The sequence below is a fragment of the Populus euphratica genome, unplaced genomic scaffold, assembly GCF_000495115.2.
Source record: "Populus euphratica unplaced genomic scaffold, PopEup_1.0 scaffold1.1, whole genome shotgun sequence".
Taxonomy (NCBI): Eukaryota; Viridiplantae; Streptophyta; class Magnoliopsida; order Malpighiales; family Salicaceae; genus Populus; species Populus euphratica.
This window is the reverse complement of record NW_011499845.1, coordinates 2,418,582-2,443,133: the sequence shown is the minus strand read 5'-3', so window position 1 is coordinate 2,443,133 and position 24,552 is coordinate 2,418,582. Positions and strand designations below refer to the sequence as shown.

The following is a 24,552-nucleotide window of genomic DNA, read 5'->3' as shown; positions in this document are numbered from 1 at the left end:
ACCTAATTAAAAATTCATCAAGGTATTGTGGTTTGCTGAAAGTTTATATCGCCTTCGATTCAGCCTTGTGATTTAAAACAGAAACTTCACTAATGTTGAGTTTCTTGAGATAATTTATAATTACATGCCTCGGAATATGGCCAAAAGGATGGGAAGTTTTAGAGAAGAAAAATCTGAAAGGCCAAAGATGATCCGGAAGAGAATGCTATGGATGGCTGTATGTGCAAATTTGGTGGCTCTCTGCAACAGAACCATGTTTCGGCGTAGACGGTGAGGACTCATTAGGATTCGTGCTTTTACCAGCAGGAGGCAGGCACCTCTTGGAGAAAAACGTAGAGATGTTATGCTTCCTTCCGCTGCTCTTTTCTGCTCATTTCAAAGGAGGTGGCGGTGGTTTAGCAATCCATTGTTCTAGAACATGATTAACTAGTTGATGACATGAAAAATACATACCTGGCGAGCTTCTAATGCCAACACAATCCAAAACTTCTTTCTTGACCTGCATTATAAAAGCAGTAGTTAGAACCTTGACTCGACTTTCTAGGGAGGCTGCATGCATAGGTTCTTTCCTCAGTTAATTACTACTACTTTTATTGGATGATCTATTAAATTCAACCTTGCCCAGCAGTTATAACCTTGTAAATCTTGCACATGAAAGTTCTATAATTTCTTGGAATCTCAAACCCTTGACTTGTTCTCCCATTACCATAAAATGCATAAGCTTTCAGCAGTTTGACTTGAAACCTAAATTTGAGGGCATCATGAACCCACCAAACTATAAGGAACCAACTAAAGCCAAAACAGGTATGAATTTATAGATCAGATGAACCAAAATGAATTGGGTGCATGCTGAACTAAGGTCATCTTAAATAAGCAAGGATTTATCCACCAAAAAAATAAACATACTAAAAGATTTGTGTAAATAATCTCATTATCAAACCTTTTATCAATCATCAAAACTTCAATGGTTAGACTCGAATATTTCCTTAACATGTAAATCCTCAAAATGGGAATGATAAAATTTCAGAAAGCCACTAACCTGCCAACGATTATCCACAAAATCTGATATATCTCGAACTTTGTTTCTTAATTGCAACTTTGAGACAGTGGGGAATTTCTGCTGCAGTGATTCAACCACTTTACTCATACTTTGCGAGCATGACTGAATAACAGACACCTGAAAATTCATCAAGATTACAGCGAGCATCAAATCATGGGCTGCATTCATAACAGAATCTAAGGCAAACTATAAACATGCCAGGATTATCATTAGTGCATGCTGCCAGTAACACATGTCAAATGCACAACTTACAACTACAGGCATATCCGAGTCTTGTAAAGTCATCACAGCAGGGATACGTGTAGCACTGGCCTTTGCATTTAACATGCAAGCATCATGATTTTCAGATGACACATCCAAGAACATCTCAATTTGTGGTCCTCCAGGGAATGCTCGCATGCTAAGTGCTTGCAAACACATTTTTTCCACTTTAGAAATGTCACTGAGGTCATCAGCCACTAACAACGCATCCTTCTCATGCATTATATTCAATACAATCATGGGATGATTTTTCCGAAGGGCATTATCAGTTAAACTGTTCAGACATTTCTGCTGTTTCAGCAATGTACAGAACTCCTCGCTCTCTAAGTCTTGCTTGCAACTAGGTGAGCTTCTGGCCTCCTCGACTGAAGGATCAGCATCCATTCTGTGAGGTTGTACTCCCTGCATTTACAGGGCAATTAAAGTTTTTAAAATAAATATTTTGATTGGTTATAATGAAAGTTTATCGTTTTTGGTTCTCCAAGTGGCTTCTAGACATGTGGAGACATGTTTTACTTGCTTCGAAAACCTAAATACCACATAGCAAGGGCACAGATGGTTATGCATGGGTCAGTGCCATAAATGCAAAGTAGCATTAAATGCACTTAAGGAGAGGGAAGGAATTGTTAATATTGACCATTAAACATCCGGTATAACGGGTCATTTACGCATTTATGGATGTGTGGGCCATCAATCCCAGATCTGATGGAAGGAGCACCGAAGGCAGTCCAGAGAAGGGAATGCATTAAGTTATCTCAGTTATTTTCTTTGTTGTCACCAACTCAGACTTATGAATGCATCCGACAACTATAAGACTAGTACAGCAAGGTCTAACTCCAGAATTGCCCCGGGAACTCATTTATTACCTCATTTTCTGAGAGATACCCATCAGGTACAAAAAAACCATCTTCACTCTCTTCTTCATCATCAGCTTTTGAATATTCTTCCTCTAAACTTTCTTCTCCATCATCCTTGTCACAATCTGAGAGGCTTTCACCAGGATCCTCCTATAGAACAACAACATCAGTACATCATAGTTTCAGTTCCAGTTTGTATTTGAATAGAAAACTCATTACCTCTTCCCATTCTTCATCACTGTCAACATCATAATCTAAGTCTGGATCCCTCCTTAATGGATGGCGTGGTCCAACAGCATGACTGAAAAGGTGAAATTACAGTCAATTAGCATACAACCAAATGCAGCCCAAGTCACCCAGCAATACATCAAGGGTGAGGATTGACAAGAAAATGACATTAAACCTACAATTTTACATTAACTAGTGAATCAACACGAGTTCATGATTGGTATGGACCTAAACCTTGCAGACAAGAATAAGCCAGAAAAAACACAAACAAAGCATTGAATTCCCAGCTCTCACACTAAGCCCACTTAAAAATCAGTCTTAATAGCCCAAGATGCACTTAAGCAAAAAGGTAGAGCCTAGGCACAAATAGCAAAGCATGAGTATATCCAAACAAGGTAAACAAGCAGTTTAAAATGCAAGATCTAACTTCAAGAACTCTACAAGATGCAGATAACAAGACCTGAAGAAAAATAAAATAGCTATTGCTTTAGGCAATTAGCTCAAAGGTTAGAGCAGTTGCTAATGACAAGGAACCAGATATAGGGTATGTGGTTTTTACTGGAAAATGGGAAGGGATGGGGGGCAGAGCCTTTAGCATCTGAAGCTTCCAAAAACATCATGCTTTACACCCTTAAACTTCAATTCATCAAACAAGATTCCTTTTTCTTTAAAAGATAAAGCATTTTTCCCTTGAATCTTTAAACTTAAGCACATTAACGCAAAATTTTTGCATAACAATGAGTAGTGCTATAATAAACATATCAAACATTAGGAGCGGAAATTAATGAAATTACTGAATTAACCGATCATGAACTACAACTTGACAAGTAAAATTAAAAAATTACAAAGAAAAACTTTCTAGAAAACTAAGCATATTGGCCTAAACATAAATGCCAGAGAAGATATGTTAAATTATGTAATTATGTCAGCATTTCCAGTAGAAATTACTACACTCCGTAAACCCATCTGCCTCTTTATTGAGTAGCATGATACAATCCTAGGAAAGAGAGGTTACCTTGTCTTAGGCCAGATACCATAAAAAGCAGGTCTATGGCTCTTATCAAACTGCAACAATTGCTTCCTCCGATTGCATTTTCTAACATCTATGCACGATATGTCATCAGAAGTTTGATCTCCCCATCCACTATCAAGCTTCTCTACACTGGAATCATCATCATGAGTTGGGTCCCTGATAGCAGTTAGCTTAAGTTCCTTAAACAGTCCAGTCTTAGGCTTCCTCCGGATACTCCAATGCTGTTTTCTATTGGAACGGATATAGCAACCCAAATGACACCAGGAAGACAAGTGTGACCTGCAAAATGAATAAGTGAGACCAGTCATCACATAATCATCTGGCCAGGAAGGTTAAGTCACTGTAGGAAAATAGACAAGGAGGTGAGGGGGACAGACTGGGGAATGCAAAACATACTTGAGAATGTCATCACTTGTAATGTTATCATTTAACAAAGGAGCACAGTCCATTAACTGAGTAACTGCTTCATCCATCCTTTTACTCTTTTTGCTTGAGGTATCAGAAGTGGTTGCTTTAGTTAAACTCTGGTCATTCTGAGATGGGGAACTACTTTTGCTTCTTTTTAGAAAGCGTTCCATCATTGAAGCTTGCTTCTGTACAGCAACTCGCCTTTTCAACTCAGCTTCTTCCTTCTCTTTGCGCCGCTGTTCCTTCTCAGCTTCCTCTTGCTGCCTTTTCAGTTGTCTCTTCATTTCAAACTCTTCCCTTTCACGACGCCGTTCATCTTTTTCTGCCTCCTCCTGCAGTCGCTTTTGCTCTTTTTCCTGCAACAAATTAAAAGAATAATATGAATACAACAAACTGCAAAAATGTTTCAAAGCTTAGCAAAAACAATGCTCAAGCATAACTTAATGACCCAAGCAACATTGTACCTGTTGCCCCAGAGGCAGAGAAACCATATGGTAGCAGTTTGTACAGGGAAAAAAAAAGAGAGAGGAGAGAGAGAGAGACTTGAACATACAGTTTGTCTCTTTTCCTTTTGAAATTCAAGGTCCATCCTTTTTTTCTCCTTTTCCTCTTCTCGTTTATTTTTCTTCAATTGCTTGATGATCAATTTTTCTTCTCTTTTTACTTGCTTTTCAACCCTGCAATGACATTTCAATATTTAATAAAAAGAAAAATATTATTTAAAGCACAGACAAATTAGAGTCTCTTACTATACATACATCTCTGCTCCATTCTTCTGCAACATGTCATCCACTAACAAACGAATGTCTGCCTCTCTTAAAACTTTGCCAAGCTTCCCTGATGATTTTATTAAATCACTTTTGTAATTTTCATCAGTCTCTGACTTCTGTAATGCAGTTATCATCGCTGAAAAATGAGCCAAGAGTCAGTAATGACATTATAACCTCAAGAAAGTACATAGATTTATATCATCACTGAAATGAACCATCCAGTACAGTTGATAGGCAACATGTCCAGCAGCAATTTTCACTTATCATTCAATTCTGCATGCTTATTTTTGAACTCTAGTAACGAAGACAAAAGATGAGAAAAGCAATGTCTGTTCAGACTCCAGGAGCACTAAAGCACATTTGTTTCATCCAGCTAGACCTTATCTACATTAAAGATAATCGCAGATTCATGAAACTCAAAGTATGGCAGAAGTCCAGGCATTTTTAGTCACAGCTATTGCACAGAGAAATGGAAGCATTATCCATTGACCCAGTTCTAAATAGGTCATTCTGTTAGACATGTACAATTAAACCAACAAAAAGTTCAATTATCAGTCAAGTGCTGGAAAAGATTAAACCGGATGCATCTCATGCTTTTACAGTTAATTACAAACAAACTCAAAGCAGCTACAAAAACTAAATTATACATATATTACCAAAAACAGCAGTAATCCTCTCATGGATCTTTGCTCGGCACATACGCCTGATTTTCAATGCACCACGGACAGATTTCGGCATTAGCTTTAAATCTCGTGTCTACAAACAACATGCACACGAATCAAATGATAAAGCACGAGTAACAAGATAAAGCACCAGCAATAAACACATGAGTTGCTAAAATGGACACAAAATAATCAAGATCTTTTTTAGAAAATTAAGCACGCCCGTAAACGAAAAACAAAAGGAAAAAAAAAAAAAAGAATACCTCCCAGCACCAAAGACAAGTTTGAGTCTCATCCTCCAAAACATCAGCATCTACATTAGGCACACCATATGTTATTCTTTGACCAACAAACAACACAGCACTTTTCACCACTGCAACAGTCAAATTCCCACTCTTTTTCACTAACTTCCCGTATATTTCCTCTACCAGTTTCGAAAACGACATGTCACTCTCTTCCATTAACAGACCCACCACCCCATTCACATTAATACACTCACTTCCACCCAAATCTACACCAAACCCAAAACCCATTTTCTGATTCATCGTTTCTTTGTAATACCCAAATAGCCCTTCCATTTCTCTCTTCAATTCCTCAATCTGGACTTCCTTCTGTTCACCTGTTAGGTTCAAGAGTTGCTGTTGTTGTGTTGGTGTTAAAGTTGCTCGCTTCCTCTTCAGGGTCTTCTTCGGTTGATCTTGGCCGCTCGGTTTTGACTCATCTTCACAGTCGATTGCCATCTTGACCACTTCCGCCATTGCCTTCACTCAAATCGAAACCCTAATTTCACAGAAAAGGGTTTTTTTTTTTTAACTCGGCAGAAAGGATAAAACAGCAGTGTAAAAAAAAACTCGGCAGAAAGGATAAAACAGCAGTGTTTGCTTGTGATCTGTGTTTTTCTTCTTCGATATGCTTCTCGGACAACGAGCCTCAATTAGATATCTCTCTCTCGTTTTTATCTCTTTTGGCCATTTTGTTTCTCTCTCTTGTTTTTTCCCCTCAAATTTTGATTTTTTTATTAATTTATGTTAAAGTAAATGGAGATCTATGAGTGAAAAATCATGTTTTTTCCCGCCAATAGAAACAGCGGTTTGTATTTTTGGCTCCAAAAAAACACCAATCGGAAAGTAAGGCTCCATTTGGCGCCTCTCTTTTCGGATTTGCCGGGCGGCTTTATAAGAAAATGACTCCTGCCCAGTCATGTCTATGAGCCCAGGTCTTTAAAATACTTGTCCAGTGAAGCTTGAGCCCAAATCAAATCTGCAGCTCGTCTGGATTTAATTTTTTATTTTTGGACAGGCCTCGGGCCTCGTTTTAAACCTTCCTAAAAAGTGAATTGAAGAGAAATGCTAGAGCATAAATATAAAAAAGCGTTTTTTTTATATTGTAATAGTTGTCTAGTTTAAAATATTTTTTATTTGAAAAAAAATAATCTAGTTTAAAATATTTTTTATTTGAAAATATATTAAAAAAAATTTAAAAAAATATTTTACTATTAATGTATTAAAACAAGCTAAAAATATAAAAATAATCATTTTTATCAAAACAAGATTTAAAATTTAAAGCAATAAGATTTACAACATATTTTCAAATACGTTCTAAATATACAAATATTTAACGTGATTTATAAAGTGAATTGATAGTTTTAGTTTTTTTTTAAAAATCGATAATAAACTGTTATTTTAGAGGTAAAATATTTATTTTTATTCATATAACATTTTAGAGTAATTACAGGGCAATTTATTTTTTTATCATTTTTTATAGTAAAATTATTTTATTATTTTTTAAAATTTTATTTTTCAACGTTAAATTTGTTAGCAATTAAAATTCTTAATTAAACTTGATTTTTTAAATTTTACAGGCTATAAATTTAAAATATCAACATGGATTTAGAGAATTCATGAGAATCATTTAACATGAATTGAAACAATAAATTAATTATTTTTTTCCTATAATGGCTTCCATACCCACTCTATTTCAATTACTGTGTACTAGTTGTTTTTTAATTGATCAAGGTTATTATTGTTAATTTGCTCGTTTTTTTTTATAGAGACAGGCTGCTAAAATGCTTATTGATGCAAAACATCACTTGACTTAGATTTAAGGTTTTTTTTCAAAAAAATTACTTTTAAAGCTAAACTTCGAGAGCCTGGTCATAACCATAAAAGGCATTTTGGCCTTTTACTCAATATTAATAGTGATTAAAAAAATTTATTTTTTATTTAATTTTATTATTTAATATTAAATTAACTATGAAATATACATCATAAATCATCATAATTTCAAATAAATACTTTTTTTAGAATTAATGTTCAAAATAAACAAATAAAAAAGTTATTTAACCTGGCTAAGTTCACGAATTTAGATATATATAGTTAAGATTATTAAATATATTATTATTTTAATATTTAAAAAAATAACTTTTTCATTGTTTTTTTTCTAAAGTTAATCAATATTTTTATTGGTCATTCAGTCTAACTTTAAACCCATTAAAACAACCCATTTATATTAGATTAATTTTTATACGGTTTAATTAGAAAACTGCACTAAATAATAAGATTTTAAGATTTATTTGTTTGGCTGATCCAATACTACTATAAAAAAAAATCCATCACATTTTTAGTATGTTTTTCTTATATTTTTAAAAAATTGATCAAATTCACAACCAACAAAATAGTTTAAGAGTGTATTTGAGAATATAATAATAATAATAGTTACAGTTTAAAATATTTTTTACTCGAAAATGTATTAAAATATATTTTTTAAAATATTTTATATTAGTACATCAAAATAATATGAAAATATTAAAAAAAAATTATTTTTTTAGGAAAGGGATTTTGATTGATTTTAAAAATTAAAAATTTTAAATAAAAATAAAAATTTAGTTTTTGATACAAAATACTACTCTCTGTGATGAAATTCTACTCCCTTGCCTTGCTCGTTCGTTTGATCGACAACAACTCTGTCCCTCCCCCATCAAGAAGTATGCCAGCCTGCAATAAAAGAGATCTTTTATACAGTATACATGGACAGGAAACCAACAATGACGTGTAGTAGTGTATCTCTGTTTTTTGGCGAGGAAGATGAAAAACTGCAGAAAATCAAGCTACTATGCAATGCCTAAACCCAACAGGCCATCTTCATTTGAAAACCAAAAAAAAACTCGAACAGTGACAAATTTCTTCCCAGATATTCATCTGGTGCAAGTTTCCTAGCTCGAGCTTTCACAGCTAGTTGCCTGACCTGAAATTCCAAGCAACCAAAAATAACACAAGCAAAGGAAAACTTTGGTCTCTATATTCAGAAATGTTGACAGTCAATAACAAGCCTGCCCAACAACAGAGAGCAGGGGTGGTGCGCAGTTCAGTAGTTATGGCTCCATGAAATGAAGAAGACGGTACTTTCTATCAAGTAAATATTCAGAAGTAATTACGGCTCGTGAGTACTTGTGACAAACTTGCACCTAATGTTCAAAAAGCACTCTGTTAGAGAAGTTTTAGGAGACATTAACTTATTTTAGCAAAAGAAAACAAGATTCCACACAAAAATAGATGAAAATAAAGATTTTTTGATGAAAATAACACAGCGTAAAACAACATCAACAACGGATTCTTTCAAACCTCACAAACATTCGTTTCTTTTAAAATGTGAGATGAAAGTCACTGAGAAAAATGGAAAAAACACCATGTTTGTCTAGTGGTTATTTTTCAATGCATTTCAACCGAATGAACACAGTGATGCTTAAATTCATGTTTTATTAAATAATCATGAGGAAAGAACATAAGAAAACTTGGCTGCTAAAAAGCTGTTCTGCACAAACAGGCATAAGAAAAAACGCCATATAGTCGCTGGCATGATTCGACTAGATCCAGCCCGCCCTCCTGTATTCTTGTACCGGAATTTCCCTTGAAGAACCATAGCCCCAGGGAAAACTGCCATAAAAACAAAACGAAGGGAAGAAGAAGAAGTGATTTTAGTGGAAAGTCGTCATATTTCGTATATTTATAACGGTTCGATAAAGCCCCGCGTGATTGTTACGCTGACGCGGGCTGGGATTTTACGCTGATTTGAAAATGGGCTTTATGGCCCTGATTAAACCTTAAAGTGAACCGCGTTCACTCCAGGCCCTGAAAGTTTCAACACCAAGAAATACCCGTTCAGCTGTAGAAGGCCCAAATAGAAACAGCCCAGGCCTCAATCTCTCTTTGCATGAAGAAAAATGAAGAAGACGACTTGCATCAAATTCGAAAAATTTGAGCTCAACGAGTACTGGTATTCTTTATCCTTCTTTTGAAATATGGATTGTAAAATTCGTGAAATTTTAGCTAAACCCTCCAAAACAGGCGATTCATAACATTTTCTATCAAAAATAATTATTTACATCATTGTTCTAGGCGTCCGAGGAGATAAGATTTGCAGACAAAAACTCCAAACACCTTTAGGATGGCCTAAACACAGATTCGTTAATAGAAAAGGATGGAGATACATAGTCTCAATTAAGATAATAAAACTGCATGTAACCTCTCTTTCCCTCTTGTTCCAATAATTATTAGTGAATTCGTATAAAACTCGCATGCCCAGAGTATCATCCTCACGGAAATCCCTTTTTTGGTAGGGATTGTTTGTTTACTTAAACGTTTTTTTTTTTGAAAAGTAAATTCTGAAAAAAATAAATTATTTTATAATATTCGGTAATATAATAAAAAATATTAGATAACATTTGTCTTCTGAAAAGTAATTTTCAGGAAACTACTTTTTAAATTTTTGTATATTTGTTTGTCATTAAAAAAGTTGGTTAATAAAAAATACTTTTCAGTAAAAAAAAAATTGACTTGATTTTTTAAAAAATATTTTTCTGAAAAATTTGGACAGAAAATACTTTTCGGAAGTTATGAGAAATTTAGAAATATCATATTATTTGCTGATTATATCAAATTTGGTCATCAAACATTTGATTGCTATATATATTTTGTCTTAAATATTTATTTTTTAATTTTATCTTTTAAAATTTAATTTTTATATTAAATTTGATCTTTATTTTTATAATTGTTTTCTTTTTCGTCGTCTTTTTTTTATTAAAATTTATTTATCTATCACCGTCTTTTTTTATTAAAATTTATTTATCTATCAAATTTGGTACTCGTTCTTTTGATTGTTACTTATTTTATTTGAAATAATTTAGGAAATGTTAATTATTATTATTTTAATTTATTAATCTTTTATTTTTTTATATTTTTTAGATTTGATCTTTATTATTTTGATTATTATTTATTTTTTTGTGATAATTTATGAAATTATATTTTTTTTTAATTTCATTCTCATTCAACTTTTAAATTTATAAGACTTGTTCCTCATTATTTTAATAAACCTCAAAAAAAAAAACATTAATAAGTTATTTTTCAGCTCATTTTCTATGAAATAACCAAATAATAGAAAGTGTTTTCCAACTTATTTTTCATTACACTATCAAACATCAGAAAATAATTCACTTTTCCAAAATTCACTTTTAAAAAAAAACTACTTTCCAACAAACAAACGGGACCTTCGTTAGAAAACACTTTCGAGTGTTTGACTGTGTTATGAAAAATGAGCTGGAAAATAACTTATAAATATTTTATTTTTCCAAGTTTATTAAAATAACGAGGAATAAATCTTACAAATTAAAATTTTAAATAAGAATAAAATTAAAAAAAATATAATTTCATAAATTATCTCAAATAAAATAAATAATAATAATCAAAATAACAATGATCAAATTTAAAAAATAAAAAAATAAAAGATGAAAAAGTTGAAATAATAATAACTAGCATTTTATAAATTATTTCAAATAAAATAAATAACAATAAATAAAATAAGAACCAAATTTGATAGATAAAAAATTTTAATTAAAAAATAATAAGGTAAAAACAAATAAAAATTATAAAAATGAGAACCAAAATTAATATAAAAATTAAATTATGAGGAATGAAATTAAAAAATAAATATTCAAAAAAAAATATATAACAATAAAAAATTTAAAGATCAAATTTGATATAATCAGCAAATAATATGATATTTTTAATTTTTTCATAATTTTTTAAAAAGTATTTTTTATGTAAAATAAAAGGAAAAACACTTTCATGAAAATCAAATTAAATTTTTTATTGGACAAAAAATGTTTTTTATTAATTAATTTTTTAAAAAATTTTAAAAAAATATTCTTGAAGATAGATGATTTAAAGATCAAATTTGATATAATCAGCAAATAATATGATATTTTTAATTTTTTCATAATTTTTTAAAAAGTATTTTTTATGTAAAATAAAAGGAAAAACACTTTCATGAAAATCAAATTAAATTTTTTATTGGACAAAAAATGTTTGTTATTAATTAAAAAATATCTTTTGTTAATTAATTTTTAAAAAAATATTCTTGAAGATAGATGGCAACGGCGTTTGGATCGATGTCATTATGGTCAAGAACATGTGCTCTTTCATGCACAGCGACAGATTCCAGGTCCACTTGACTAGGTCCTGAATCTTGACTCCCGTTTTCACATGCATCGAAAGGAACCTTGCGTTCCTCGTTGGTGGGGTAGCATGGGCAAAGGTTCCTCGAGGACCATCAAGGGGGTTATGCATGTATCATCGTTATGGTCTATCCACGACGGAATCCAATTACAATATCTGCCGGAGAGCTACCCGTAACTACCTGGATAAAGAAAATTTGGTGGGAAGCTAAAATTAACAACAAAACAAGGAACACAGAAAAAATCATGTTGGGCATTGAGAACACGTTAACAGATCCAACCCAATGATATACTTGTAGACCCAAAAGCTATTAATTAAGTTGAACACCAACCTTTACTCATGACTCGGGGCATGATATGTGAAGTTCATGAATGTTTTGATGTCTCTGAAAATTTTTTCCATCGCGCTTATAAACTATAATCAGAGGACTTGCCTGGCCACTCATAGTCTTTTACAAGCTCGTCTATTATGGTGCTGTTATTTGATGAGGTGGCGGGCTTAGTATCTTAATTAGGAAGCAGCTCAGGTTCGAACAATTTTCTACCACGCAGAATGTGTTTTCTTGTCGAAAGCAAGGCTTTTATAGCTGGGGTGTCTGATGAAATGGCACCAAGTTGAACTGAAAGATCTCCATCTTGCATGGGAGCTGAAATTGATATCCTGCTTGAAAATTCTTCTCAATTAATTGGGTTGTTCTGCGATCATAGGCAACGCTATTGACTACACTTATTTCTCTATTATTGTTACAAGCTCGTCTATTATGGTGCTGCTATTGACTACACTTATTTCTCTATTATCGACTTTTCTGGACTCTATCAAGGACATTCTTTTGACCATTGCTACCGGAAAACTGGTTCATTTAGTTTACTCTATGCGCTCACTCCATTTCTTAACAAATTTGCCATCGTTTTTTGGCCCTCTCGGAGGCTTGACAGGATTAACTTATCTTCTTGTCACTGGGTATAATTTTGTATCTGAAAAATCAAAATGTCCAAAGGTTTCCTTTCCTCCTAATGTGATGGATGATTACAGACCAAGATGTAAAAGAAACAGCGGGTACTGTAAATAGCCAATAAGTGTTGAAGCAAGTATTGAAGTCAAATGTATGGAAAATCCATTTTTTTTTTTGGAAAAGAAGAGGAAATAGTGGATGTACGAGGGAAAAAGAAAACAGATAGTGAAGTAGGGAATTAAGCAGCATGCAGCAACAATTCGTAGTTTCATACATGTACTTGACAACTTTGAATTCTATTTGAAGGCTTAAGACATTGAAAAGGATGAGATGAAAATTGAAGGACAAGGGGGGACGATTTTCCGAATGTAGTCGATATCTTAGGTCTCATTTTGAAAGTGAAAAAAACAGAAAAAGCATCACTTATAACAATAATAACATCATATTTTATTGATACCTTGACGTGATCAGGTGTTTTTGCTACAAGTAGGCAGGAATATAATAGGGGAAGCTAGATGATAGGACTGTATATGCAGCAATACCATATTGATGGACTTGTTTTCAGTCTTTTTTCAACATGGGAATATTTAAAGGGATATCTTCCTATTATCGCCTCCTACCACCAGAGCCACTCTCCCTCTGGCAGTTGAAATAAACAGCAGCCACTGGCGATCCAAGATTGTATACCTCAGCAAAGTCTCTGGTGTTGAAGTTCTGGCGCCACCCAGGGGCATACACAGTTTGCCTGCCCAGTTGCCGAAACAAAACGAAAACAAACCGATGAATTCCCATTGTCGGCCTCGGGCTCTCATAGCACACAGTTTCATGGCCTTCGCAAAATGTCGATATAATAGTTAGTTCTGATGCAAACAAGCAAGAACATATCTAAAAAATCAAGATTTCCCTGTCATGCATGAGGTATTTCAGGATCAACGTATACATATGTGGAGGTTTTATTAATTTCCTATTTCACAAAGACAGTTCACCAATCAGAACACATAATTGATATGGCCACGTACCCAGCAACCCTCAGGCGTTAAAGCAATAAAAAGCAAGCATATTATTTTATCTTCACTGTCCTTGTCCGCCCACAATCCCCATCCACTCTTTTGTTTGCTTTTCTACGAGCCCGCAGGTGGAAATGGAAAAGACCTGGCTATTTGGCCTAGAAACTTTTGGTGTCTCATCGTTGCCTCAAACGTCATATCTCGTAGGTAGTGGGAATATATTACCTTTCGAGAATCAGCACTCTCATCATTTGAGCTTTTAAAAAATCATAAAAAATATTTTTTTCATTAATATATCACTTTATATATAAATGGCATGCTTAATTCTTGTTTAACCCTTTATTACATAAAAGTTAAACTAAAAAACACCCCGTTGATTAAACCGAAAAAACATATCATGGGACATTGTTGATAAGATAAAAGAGACCGGTGAAAAGGAATAATTCTTCAGTTCCCCTCCTTGATTGGCTATTATCAAATCCCAGGTTTCTTAAATTGGATTCTTCAATTCCAAGTTGCTAAAAACACAACCAATAAACCCCACGAGAAAAACTAATTATAATTAGAAATTTCTTGCACTTCAGAAATCTAGCGGCTTAATTTCCAAGACCTTTTTTTTATATATATTGTTAATGAAAATTATTTGAGATTTGATTACTTAAAAAATATATATATTACAGAAATGACTTTTTTTCCCTTTCAAATGCTGTTTTTTTTAATTATTTAAATGCTATTTAGAAATGAATTTTTTTGCACGTATAGCTAAAAAAAAAAAATCTAAAACGGCTTTGGTGGAGAACCCCTGGACAACTAAATTTCGATCCAATCATATGCCAGCAAAACTGCCATAATTGATTTTTTCCTAATCAGAATATTCACTGAAATAGAATCATGACGAGAGATCATATTTCGAAGGATCGATAATGGTGTCCCGACAAACAATATGCTTTATAAATAAAACCAGAACATCACATATATATATATATAACCCAGCGGTTGTATACTAGATCGATAGCTTCTTTGAATAAATGAGGTTTGAGTCTCAATAACTCAATTTCACTCTAGTAATTATTATATCACAGGAAAGGGTTATATGACGGGAAAAAGCAAACAAACTAGCATAATTCCTAGACTGAGTACGTAGGAGTATAGACAAGTATACAAGTAAAATTAGAAGTTCCTAAATCCTAATGGAATTCTTGAGTCTTTTAAGAAAATATTAATGTAAATATACTCACCAAAGCTTGCCCCAGTTGTTGCTGGAATATCAGTCACCAACCTGCGAGTTCATGTGACAAGAAGTTCATATCAGCTGAAGTTCAAACAAACAGAGCATAGTCGACTTGCGGTATCATGCGTTGGATATATATGCAAGATAAGGTTCTGTTTCTACTTTCTATTATATTTATTTTCTACACACGACAATATATAACTAACTAAACTGGGTTGATCATCAGTTTTGCCGATTAGAAATTCGTTCAATATCGATTACTACACTACTTGGATATTATATTATATGGAGTAGAAAATTGTGTGGGCCCTTATGTATCATTGTTTGTGATTTATTTTTGTGTTTTTTAATTTGTTTTGTGGAGATTTTTTTAATAATAACCGTTTTCAAAGTTTTGATTTGATTCCTAAATCTTTTTTATTTATTTATTTAACTGAATATTCTATCCAATAATTTTATAATTTAAAAGAGTCACGATAACACTTACAATTCTTGAATTATAGACGTAGTTTGTAACTCTTTAAACTATAAACTATGTTATTTTATTAAATATTATTTTATATAAAAGAAATTCAGAATCCCAAAAAAAAAAAAAGAGTCTGGATATAGGTACCCAATATCATCGTACGTGACTAAATATAGACCCGGCATCTCTAAACGAACCCTAGTCAATCTGCTCCCTGTTTGGTTGACCCACTGAGCAACAAAGGAATTAAAAAAACAAAGAAATGAAAGAGAAAGAAAACAATGAAAGGAACATGCTGCAAATCAGACAAGAAAACAGAAACAGAGAGGGTCATGGAAACTCTTCCCTTGCTTTCAACGTACGTACTGTACTTAGTGACCAATCCAGACCAACAATTCTACAAGAGTAATATCAGCTGTGATCAATGTGTGTGTGTGTGTGTGTGTATAGAGCCACGTAAATCTACGTACATATGCAGTTATTATTTTTTATAGAGCACTTAACTCAGTAGTTTCATTGTTAATTAAAATGTAATTATAGCAATAATTAAAGCATATTCTTGATCTTTTAACCCTGTTTATATCACATATTTACGATAGATCCATCATAACACCAAGATCGAAATAGAGCGTTGAGAGAGAGGGAGGCATTTTGCCATTTACCAATGCAAATATTCTCTTAGGCTGGGGTCACTTGGGCTGGGTGCGTCAGGGTCCACCATAACCTACGATGGAAGTGAGTTCACTCGTAAGATTGTCAAATAATCTAGAGAATAAAAAATATGCACGTTTGGCTGCAGTAAATACTGTACTTAATGAAGTCACCGGAAAACATAAGAAATAAATAAACGAAAGACTGCTACTTAAAGGAGGAGCTGACACGTACCAGAGTGTAGAAGGTCCTTAGATCTTCCCCTCCAATATCAACCCTAGGCTGGTTGGCAACCTGAGAGGGCTTGAGCTCGCAACCGTTGTTGACCTCTCTGGAATTGTAAGTGACCCTGAGGGGGATAGACTTTGTGAAGGGGTCCAGCACGTCCCCTATAACACGGCCAACGCTCAGAGGATCTCTATCCCTTGACATTTTTTCACAGTAAATCCACTCGTAAGCAGGTACAGTCTGAGTCGTGCAAATGAATGCTGATTAATTTTTTATGGCTTCCATGGAAGGAGATACGTCGGGTATTTATAGCACTCTCTTGTGGCATCAATTTTTCACTGCTCTGCCATTAACAGAATACACCTTGCTTTATTGTTTTTTTTTTTCTTTTCTTTTGTGGATTCCTAGATCACGTTATGGTGATATATCATTGTCCGAAACTCAAACTCTATTTCATTCGGAGTCCGAAAGGAATAAAATAAAGGCGGCTACCCTTTTTATTTGTTCAAAAATTAAAGAGAGCCATTTTCATCTTTCAGTTTGTTTCGATCTCCAATGAAAGGGCCAGATTCATTTCTTCTCTTCCCCTCCTCCTAGTTCCTAGGACGGTAAAAGCAAGATTGATTGGAACTCGAAGAAGACTTTCTACAGTTGTAAACATATCCAACATATATAACCAGTTAGATCATGGAATATATCATTGTCTCGAGAGATATTTACGAAAAAATAAGTATTTTTCTAATAAATTATAATAAGAGTTAGATTAAATATTTTTACATTTGATAATATCCTAACACTGTAAATAGCACTACACTAATGCCCGTTTTAAAAATATATGTATCTTAAGTGAATAAAAATTATATCCTCATTTTTTTAAAAAAAAAACATCATTGAGAGTCTTTAATAGCTCAAGAAATATATTTTAAAAGGTGGAGTTTTGAGCTCACTCAGTTGAAGTCAAACTTTTATATCTTAGAGGAAACAAGTCATTAATTGACGTTTGGTATGATCATATATAATTTATATGAACTTGAATCTTGCAGGCTCATATGCATGATTAATAAAGTGCTGTTTGGTACGATTATATATAATTTTTGTGTTATGTGAGTAGAGAAGAAAGAAATGAAAAGTGTTTTGCCCTGCTGTTGCATGTGTTTTTTTTTTATGCCAACATATTAATAAAAACTATATATATATATATATATATATAAGAAAAATGGTTTTCAATTTTCAGTTTTTGATTTCTATTTGCAAGACAATACATTTTGATACTGCCACAAACAAACAACAAGGATTTTAGGATTGGAGTGCTAATGTGAAGAAATTAAAATAATTTTGAATCTAAAACAACACAAGGAAAGTTATGGATATAATATCTTGATGCTGGGGTTGCGAAATATAACTAAAAATATATACTTCTAAGTTTTAGGACTTAGAACGTGAAATTTCTCAAAGTTTGAAGGTTATACAACAACCTTAACCTTCTGGAGGAACCACATACGAACCAGTCACAAACCATGTCTTGTCGTGGTCACTTGATTTGGTTTTTGTTTATTTGATAATGCATTTCTATTTTATTATATATTTTTTAAATAAAAAACAAGATTTAGTTATATATATACGAAACCTCACTCGTCTGATTACAATTTTCTTTTTAATACAAGAACCCAATTGCACCTAAAAAATTATAGACCGTTCAAAATAACAGAGAAAAGTATAAAATACCTCAGTTTTTCAATGATTGAGAAACATTTTCGTTTGCCTTTTGAAATTTCTCTTGACATCGATCTAAGTTAGCAATTCACTTAGATCAATGCCCTCCAAATCCATCCTCATTGTAAGTTTAAATTATTGCATGATTAAAGGTAAAAAAGTAGGTTTATATCAACTCCATTAAGTACTAATCAAATTATTTAAACTTGAAATTTATACAAATTCATCATTATTATGCCAAAAAAATCTAATTTAACCAGAAGAACGAGAGTGGTGACATCTTAACTTGCAATTCTATGTTAAATAATTATTTTAATTTAAGAATTTAAATTATTGGGTGATACTCTAAAAATTGTTTTGTATTTATTTTTAAAATTGCCATCAATTGTTTCCCAACTAACACGCATGATATCCTCACAGCACCTCGAACAAAAATCACAATCCACAAGTGGTTACACCAAAATAAAAACCTTCCAATTGATTTGCAAATAGCCAATTGATCATGAGTTATTGGGTCAAAGTGCTGAAGTTTTATTGGCCAAGAGGGATATTCTAGAAACAAGGAGGACTAATTGAATATATAATTAATGACATCATCACAACTAAGCTCGCTTGTTTGGGAATCGGTAAATCTTGCATGGCCGATACCGGCCACTGGTCATCGATCACAGTGGTGCGGTGGCCAGTATGATTCCCAACCGCTATCCATTTTAAATTTATTTTTCAATTAAATAGACGAAATGCAAACTATTTTTTTTTAGAATATTAAGTTTATCCAGAAACTGATACGCTATTAAGTTAACTTAATCGATGGAGTTTACTAATCACTACAAAGCCAGTCGATCTTTGTTAAGCGAGATTTGTTATATTTATTTACATATCCATTGATAATCAGTGGTAATTAAACGGTAAACAGTAAAGCGATGATGTGATGTCTAATTTTCGAATCATATCGGTTCTGATTCTAGATGTACAGATAAAAAGAGTTTAGTCTTTCTTTGCTTTTCAAAAAAAAAAAAAACCTTTCTTTGCTTTCACCAAGTGATGATATGCTAGCTCCTTCTTCAGGCACAGCTACATCAGTAACAGAGGTGGTGAAGTCTGGTTGTCTTCACGTTTGCTTCTATTGATGCTCAAGCAGCTGTCAGTCTTCTCGAGGATTGCATCATACAGGAACCTGTACGATGCCAGCACCACCCCCCAAAAACGTACTGCATCTGTTCAAGTCTCGCATGAAAGATTCTCCGCAATCCATATCGTTCCAAATAATTTGAAAGTCTTTTTCTCTGTTCACCAGCAGAAAGAGGAAAAGAAAGACAGAGTTCCCATCGTACTGATCTGGGATCGGGATTTTTCTTTCGAGGAGTGTCGAGTTCAAACTATACAGAAGGACAGGAACGGGAACCTAGAGTTTGAATGATGTAACTTCTCTTTCTTAATATATCTGCCGAGCGGTTGATATCAGTCCTCTGTCAATATTTGGCATTTGTGCTGTTGACTGGATGGCTATCCACATCTCATTCTTTGAATTTGGGTGTTCCGCATTTGCCATCCTTCCAATCCAAAAAGATGAAATGTTTTCGCTTATTTAAAATCTTTTCTTTTTTCTGGATAAATTCAATTCAATCAGAAAATGTTAGTCTCTTGAGCGAGCAGAGACGCAAGATATAATTTGGCTGCAAAGGTCCAGAATGATTTGTTTTCTTTCCTTTTGTTTTTTTTTAAACCTGCATGATTTGTTTGCATCAAAGACCTAATTTATAAGCGCTCGAAAGACACAAGTAGCTGGCGCTCGCGATAAAAAGAGACGTGACTCGCTCCCTCGAACATGAAACAGCCGAGGACAGTTGACTCGACCTCCCTCGGATGTTTCAGGCCACAGCACTCAGAGCGGAGGGACCCAGTCATAAAGCATGGGCCCAGTATTCGGAAATCAAAAGGTGGATTGGATTGGCTGCTTTTTCTTTGTCAACTTTCACTCAGTTTTTCATCCTTGATGGGAAAAGAAGAAAGGATACGATTATAATGCGGCCGGCAAAGAACTATCCTAAAATGGAAATAAATTTGTTTGGCCGGCGATTCATGCATGGCACTACTTTCCATCTCACTAAAGTAGCTACTACCTTTCTCCACCATCTTCTTCCCAACCTTTCGCTAAACACGTGAGCTTCATACTCTAGTTTGTCTGGGCAGCGTAATTATAGTTATTTTTTATATTAAAAGAAATATTAATAATATTTTTTTATTTTTTAAAAATTATTTTAAATATCAATACATCAAAATAATTAATAAAAATATTAATTTAAAATTAATAAAAAAAGAAAAATTTTAAATTTTTTTAAAAACACTTTTAAAATACAAATAAAAGCATGCTCTAAATAGTTAGATCAGCCTTATCAGCTATCTTTTACCATGTCTAACTTTTATGATAATTAAGCTAAAATTCATTTCCTAGAACATCTTAAAATGGCGGAAATAAGAGCGGCAGCTAGAAACTTACCATAACGAGTTCACACATAAACCTCCTTAACCAGGTGTAAAAAGGTCTTTTCCTAGCTCTCTTTTCTTTATACATGAAAACCAGGTATGCAAAAGTCTTTTCATGCTGTCTTTTCTTACAATATCCCTTTTCTTACGAAAAGACCTTTTTACACCCGGTTTAGGAGGGAAAATGCCCGAGGAAAAGACTTCTCGGAGTTTCTATGGGATATTGTAACAAATGTGCAAATTTAGAAGAAAAGTTTGGGACAATATAAAAGAAAAATTGAAGGAGAAAGATGGAGAAAACTTACCAAATCGTAATCGTAATCTTCGTTAGCAAATATAATTTAAGGGATGCCATACTTACTATTTTTCAAAATATTTTTTATTTATAAATATATTAAAATATTTTTTGTTTATTTTTGTTAAAAAACATTTTTAACAATATAATATCAAAATACATAAAATAAAATTATTTTTAAACAAAAAAAATTCAAATTTTGTTGAGATTCCAATGTAAACGCAGCCCCAAAGAGGGTCTTAATTAGAGGAATATTTTGTAATTTTTCAAAAACAAAAAAGAAATACCTATAGAAATATTAAAATATTTTTAATATTGTAACATCAAAACAATAAAAATACGTAAAATAAAATTATTTTTAAACAAAACAAATTCACATTTTGTTGAGATTCCGGTGCAAACGTAGCCACAGACAGGGTCTTCATTAGAAGAGTATTTTGTAATTTTTCAAAAACAAAAAAGAAATACCTATAGATATATTTGGTAGAGGCCTCGAGAAAGATTATCAAAAATATATTTTTTACATGTCACAAAAAAATACAATATAAACTTGGATTGTAAACGTCACAACAACAAAATACAATATAAACTCGGATTGTAAAATTATAAAATCATAACTAAATTTTTTCCTTATATAGTTCAAGTTAGCACCTTAAATTACATAGGTTAATTAAAAATTTATGCATAAGTAACTTAAAAACACAATATAATTATTCATGTACATAGTTTTTCATCCCATGAAAAGAATATGGGGATGCAGAGACCGTAATGGTCAAAGACTCAAAATGAAAGAAATTTAAGAATAGCATGTTATAATGTATACAACTGTACATTTTCATCATGCAAATAGAGAGTAGCCAAATTGTTGACTCAGCACAATTCCTCACTATCACACATTTTTGTCCAGCTAGCACAACAATTAACACAATTATCCAAGTATTTTACAATATAAAAGTCTTGTACAATGAAACTAAAATTGATAGTAAAAAGAAGGTAGATTTTGCTATTATTCCCACCTTTGGTCATCAACCAAACGGAGAAATAAAACTAAGAAAAACAATGTTTTCTTACCCCTTGTATACATTTTCCATAATTTATCAGCGACCAGACAAAGAAATAACATGGAAATAATCCAAAGTTTATAAGCCCATCTACAAAAATTTCAGTTCCTAGAAATACAACATTAAAGAAACCATTTTGAAACCAGAGTTGAATACCCGAAAAAAAACAAAATGATAACAACAAAAAGAAGCAAAAAAGGATAATATTTGCATGTAATTGAGGTCCATGAATCAGATTAGAAATAAGAAAAGCACCTGTAAGCGAAGTGGGCAGATCTCAAAGACTTTGTTTGTTGAAATCACAGAGGGGTCTCCCTCTATCTTCTTTTTTCTTTCTACAGAGTACTACATAACAAAAGGGATTAAGATGGGGAAATTGAAAAGCATAGATGTTTTCTTGAATGAAAAGGAGAAGTTAAAGGAGAGAAAAATAGTTGTTGAAATCACAGATGGGTCTCCCTCTATCTTCTTTTTTCTTTCTACAGAGTACTACAAAACAAAAGGGATTACGATGGGGAGATTGTAAGATGAGGGAATTGAAAAGCATAGATGTTTTCTTGAATGAAAAGGAGAAGTTAAAGGAGAGAGTAAGAGTGAAGAAGACAGCTGGTAAATCACCAGAATGAAATTAGTCATAGAAACAAGACAAGGAAATCACACTTGATGATTTCACTTTCACATTCACATCCACGAAAATGTAAACTCGGTATTAAAATCGCGAGTTTACCGATTTTCAACTTATGATTTCATTCAATTTTCTCAGTTTTGGAGTTTTAAAGCGATTTCCACGATAACATGATAAGTATATGTTAATTTTACAAATTAAATCGTGGCCCGGCCTGGAGAGTAAAAGGTGGGGTAAAACATTGCCGCTTGAAATTAGGGTAAATCCCCCTTAAAAATTTTGGATGCTGTTCCCACACTAACAGCGTGACGCCACTCCACTTTTACCAAAATTTATTATTTACACTTTAATATTAAACTTATACATCTCTTTTTTCTAGCAACTGATCATAATTTAGTTCATCTTAGATGATATTATGATTACAATATATTAGGATCTACTGTTGGCTATAATTTTATTTTTTTTCCAAATTCCACCAAGCATGCTTGATATTTGATCTTTCAATATTTGTTACAGTAATCTTAACAGTCCATTTTCAAATCCTACTTCCATAACATATTCCTTTCAAACTTTTTTCTTATATCAAAGGTAGAAACACGCTGGTAATCCCCAAAAATTACAAACTTAACAATCCAATACACAATCTGAATTTTTTCAAAACATCCCCTAAAATCTTGTAACAACTACTAAGAAAATTAGCAATTCGAAGCTCATACCCTTTTTTTCGTCTGAACAGAGAAGAAATAAACTCAGACCCTCTTTTTATCGATTATTTACAACCCGATTTTGTAATTCAAACTCTCCCTCCTCATGTTCATCTTTGATTTTAAATGATATGAAAATGAAAAATATTTACTATTAATAATTAAGTTAGGTGTACAGAAATACTTGGGTACTCAGATTACTGTTGATAAAAAAATACCTGGTCCGGAGACCGCACCTTGAAGCTTGGACGGAGACCGCGACTTGAAGCTTTGATGGTGGTGGCTGATGGGCGTTGGGCGGTGCCCGGGGGTGCTTGGTGGCTGATGACGAGGATTGTGGAGCGGGAGGTGAATTAGAAAAAGAAAGGGAGGAGGCGGTGTGTTTTGCTTTTGTGTTGGGCAAGTTAATTAGTTTGAAGTATAATATCTACATTTTATAAATATCTATAGTCTAGTCCCTATACTTAGTCATAGTTCCAACTAAATCCCTGAAAATTTGTTAAAAGGGAGGAGGCAGCAGGGATGAGAAAAAAACCCAAAAAACTGATTAAACTAAAAAAACAAAAACAAATAATTAAAAAATCAAACTGAAAAAAATCAATTAAAATTAAAAAATCAGCTGGTTCAGTTTTATAAAAAACCCGAACCAAACCCAACAGCTGGTTCGGTTTTATAAAAAACCCGAACCAAACCCAAATGGAAAAAGCCCTGAAAAAAAACCAAGTCAAATAGAAAAAACTAAGCTAAAATCAAGTCAAATCGGTTTAAACCAATTTTTATTTAAAAAACCTAATCAAGCTTAATCAAAATTGATTTATTTGAGATAGTTTCGGTTTTTTTTCAAAAAATTTTAATTTAGTTATTTTTTTAATAAAAACTAAATCAAATTAAAAATAACCGGAAAGCATGTGTTTTGCTTTTGTGCGGGGCAAGTTAATTAGTTTGAAGTATTGTAATATCTATATTTTATAAATATCTATAGTCTAGTCCCTATACTTAGTCATAGTTACAACTAAATCCCTGAAAATTTGTTAAAAGGGAGGAGGCAGCAGGGATAAGAAAAAAACCCGAAAAACTGATTAAACTGAAAAAACAAAAAAAAATAATTAAAAAATCAAATTGAAAAAAATCAATTAAAATTAAAAAATCAGCTGGTTCGGTTTTATAAAAAACCCGAACCAAACCCAAATGAAAAAAGTCTGAAAAAAAACCAAGTCAAATAGAAAAAATTAAGCCAAAATCAAGTCAAATCGGTTTAAACCAATTTTTATTTAAAAAACCTAATCAAACTTAATCAAAATTGATTTATTTGAGTTAGTTTCGGATTTTTTTCAAAAAATTTTA

The 24,552-nt window shown here is 32.7% G+C and overlaps 2 protein-coding genes across 8 annotated transcripts; both read right to left on the bottom strand.

Moving 5' to 3' along the window:
• Positions 1-28: 28 nt before the first annotated feature.
• On the bottom strand, positions 29-6,290 carry FAS1 (chromatin assembly factor-1 (FASCIATA1) (FAS1)). 2 transcript variants are annotated; one of them, XM_011010802.1, is made up of 13 exons: positions 6,121-6,290; positions 5,543-6,085; positions 5,274-5,373; positions 4,606-4,753; positions 4,401-4,524; positions 3,836-4,203; positions 3,422-3,718; positions 2,398-2,479; positions 2,188-2,328; positions 1,313-1,723; positions 1,040-1,177; positions 454-499; positions 29-366 (listed from the first exon to the last, which is right to left on the bottom strand). In XM_011010802.1, the coding sequence occupies exons 2-13, from the start codon at positions 6,035-6,037 to the stop codon at positions 206-208; spliced, it is 2,511 nt and encodes an 836-aa protein (XP_011009104.1). In that variant the 5' UTR covers positions 6,038-6,085; positions 6,121-6,290; the 3' UTR covers positions 29-205. The 2 variants fall into 2 exon arrangements, with proteins under 2 accessions (XP_011009104.1, XP_011009034.1); XM_011010732.1 differs by having other exon boundaries at positions 5,543-6,088; positions 6,129-6,290.
• A 6,913-nt stretch (positions 6,291-13,203) lies between these two features.
• On the bottom strand, positions 13,204-23,645 carry LOC105113887 (protein HEADING DATE 3A). Of its 6 annotated transcripts, none has more exons than XM_011010504.1 (6): positions 23,427-23,645; positions 22,135-22,214; positions 16,330-16,563; positions 16,107-16,168; positions 14,986-15,026; positions 13,204-13,570 (listed from the first exon to the last, which is right to left on the bottom strand). In XM_011010504.1, exons 3-6 carry the CDS (start codon positions 16,525-16,527, stop codon positions 13,347-13,349), a joined length of 525 nt encoding a protein of 174 aa, XP_011008806.1. In that variant the 5' UTR covers positions 16,528-16,563; positions 22,135-22,214; positions 23,427-23,645; the 3' UTR covers positions 13,204-13,346. The 6 variants fall into 6 exon arrangements, 5 of the variants coding, with proteins under 5 accessions (XP_011008806.1, XP_011008650.1, XP_011008730.1 ...); XM_011010348.1 differs by having other exon boundaries at positions 22,135-23,322; positions 23,427-23,644; XM_011010428.1 differs by having other exon boundaries at positions 22,135-22,368; positions 23,427-23,641.
• Between the last annotated feature and the right edge of the window lie 907 nt (positions 23,646-24,552).

Bases quoted from the DNA above. Each gene is read 5' to 3' on its own strand.
- LOC105113887 (XM_011010504.1), bottom strand. From the start codon at position 16,527: ATGTCAAGGGATAGAGATCCTCTGAGCGTTGGCCGTGTTATAGGGGAC. The intron at 16,169-16,329 runs GTACGTGTCAGC...CTTCCATCGTAG, and splicing joins TAAGGACCTTCTACACTCTG to GTTATGGTGGACCCTGACGC. The intron at 15,027-16,106 runs GTAAATGGCAAA...ATGAACTCGCAG, and splicing joins CTAAGAGAATATTTGCATTG to GTTGGTGACTGATATTCCAG.
- FAS1 (XM_011010802.1), bottom strand. From the start codon at position 6,037: ATGGCGGAAGTGGTCAAGATGGCAATCGACTGTGAAGATGAGTCAAAA. The intron at 4,204-4,400 runs GTATGTTCAAGT...AATTTGTTGCAG, and splicing joins AAAAGGAAAAGAGACAAACT to GAAAAAGAGCAAAAGCGACT. The intron at 2,329-2,397 runs GTAATGAGTTTT...GTTGTTCTATAG, and splicing joins GTGATGAAGAATGGGAAGAG to GAGGATCCTGGTGAAAGCCT.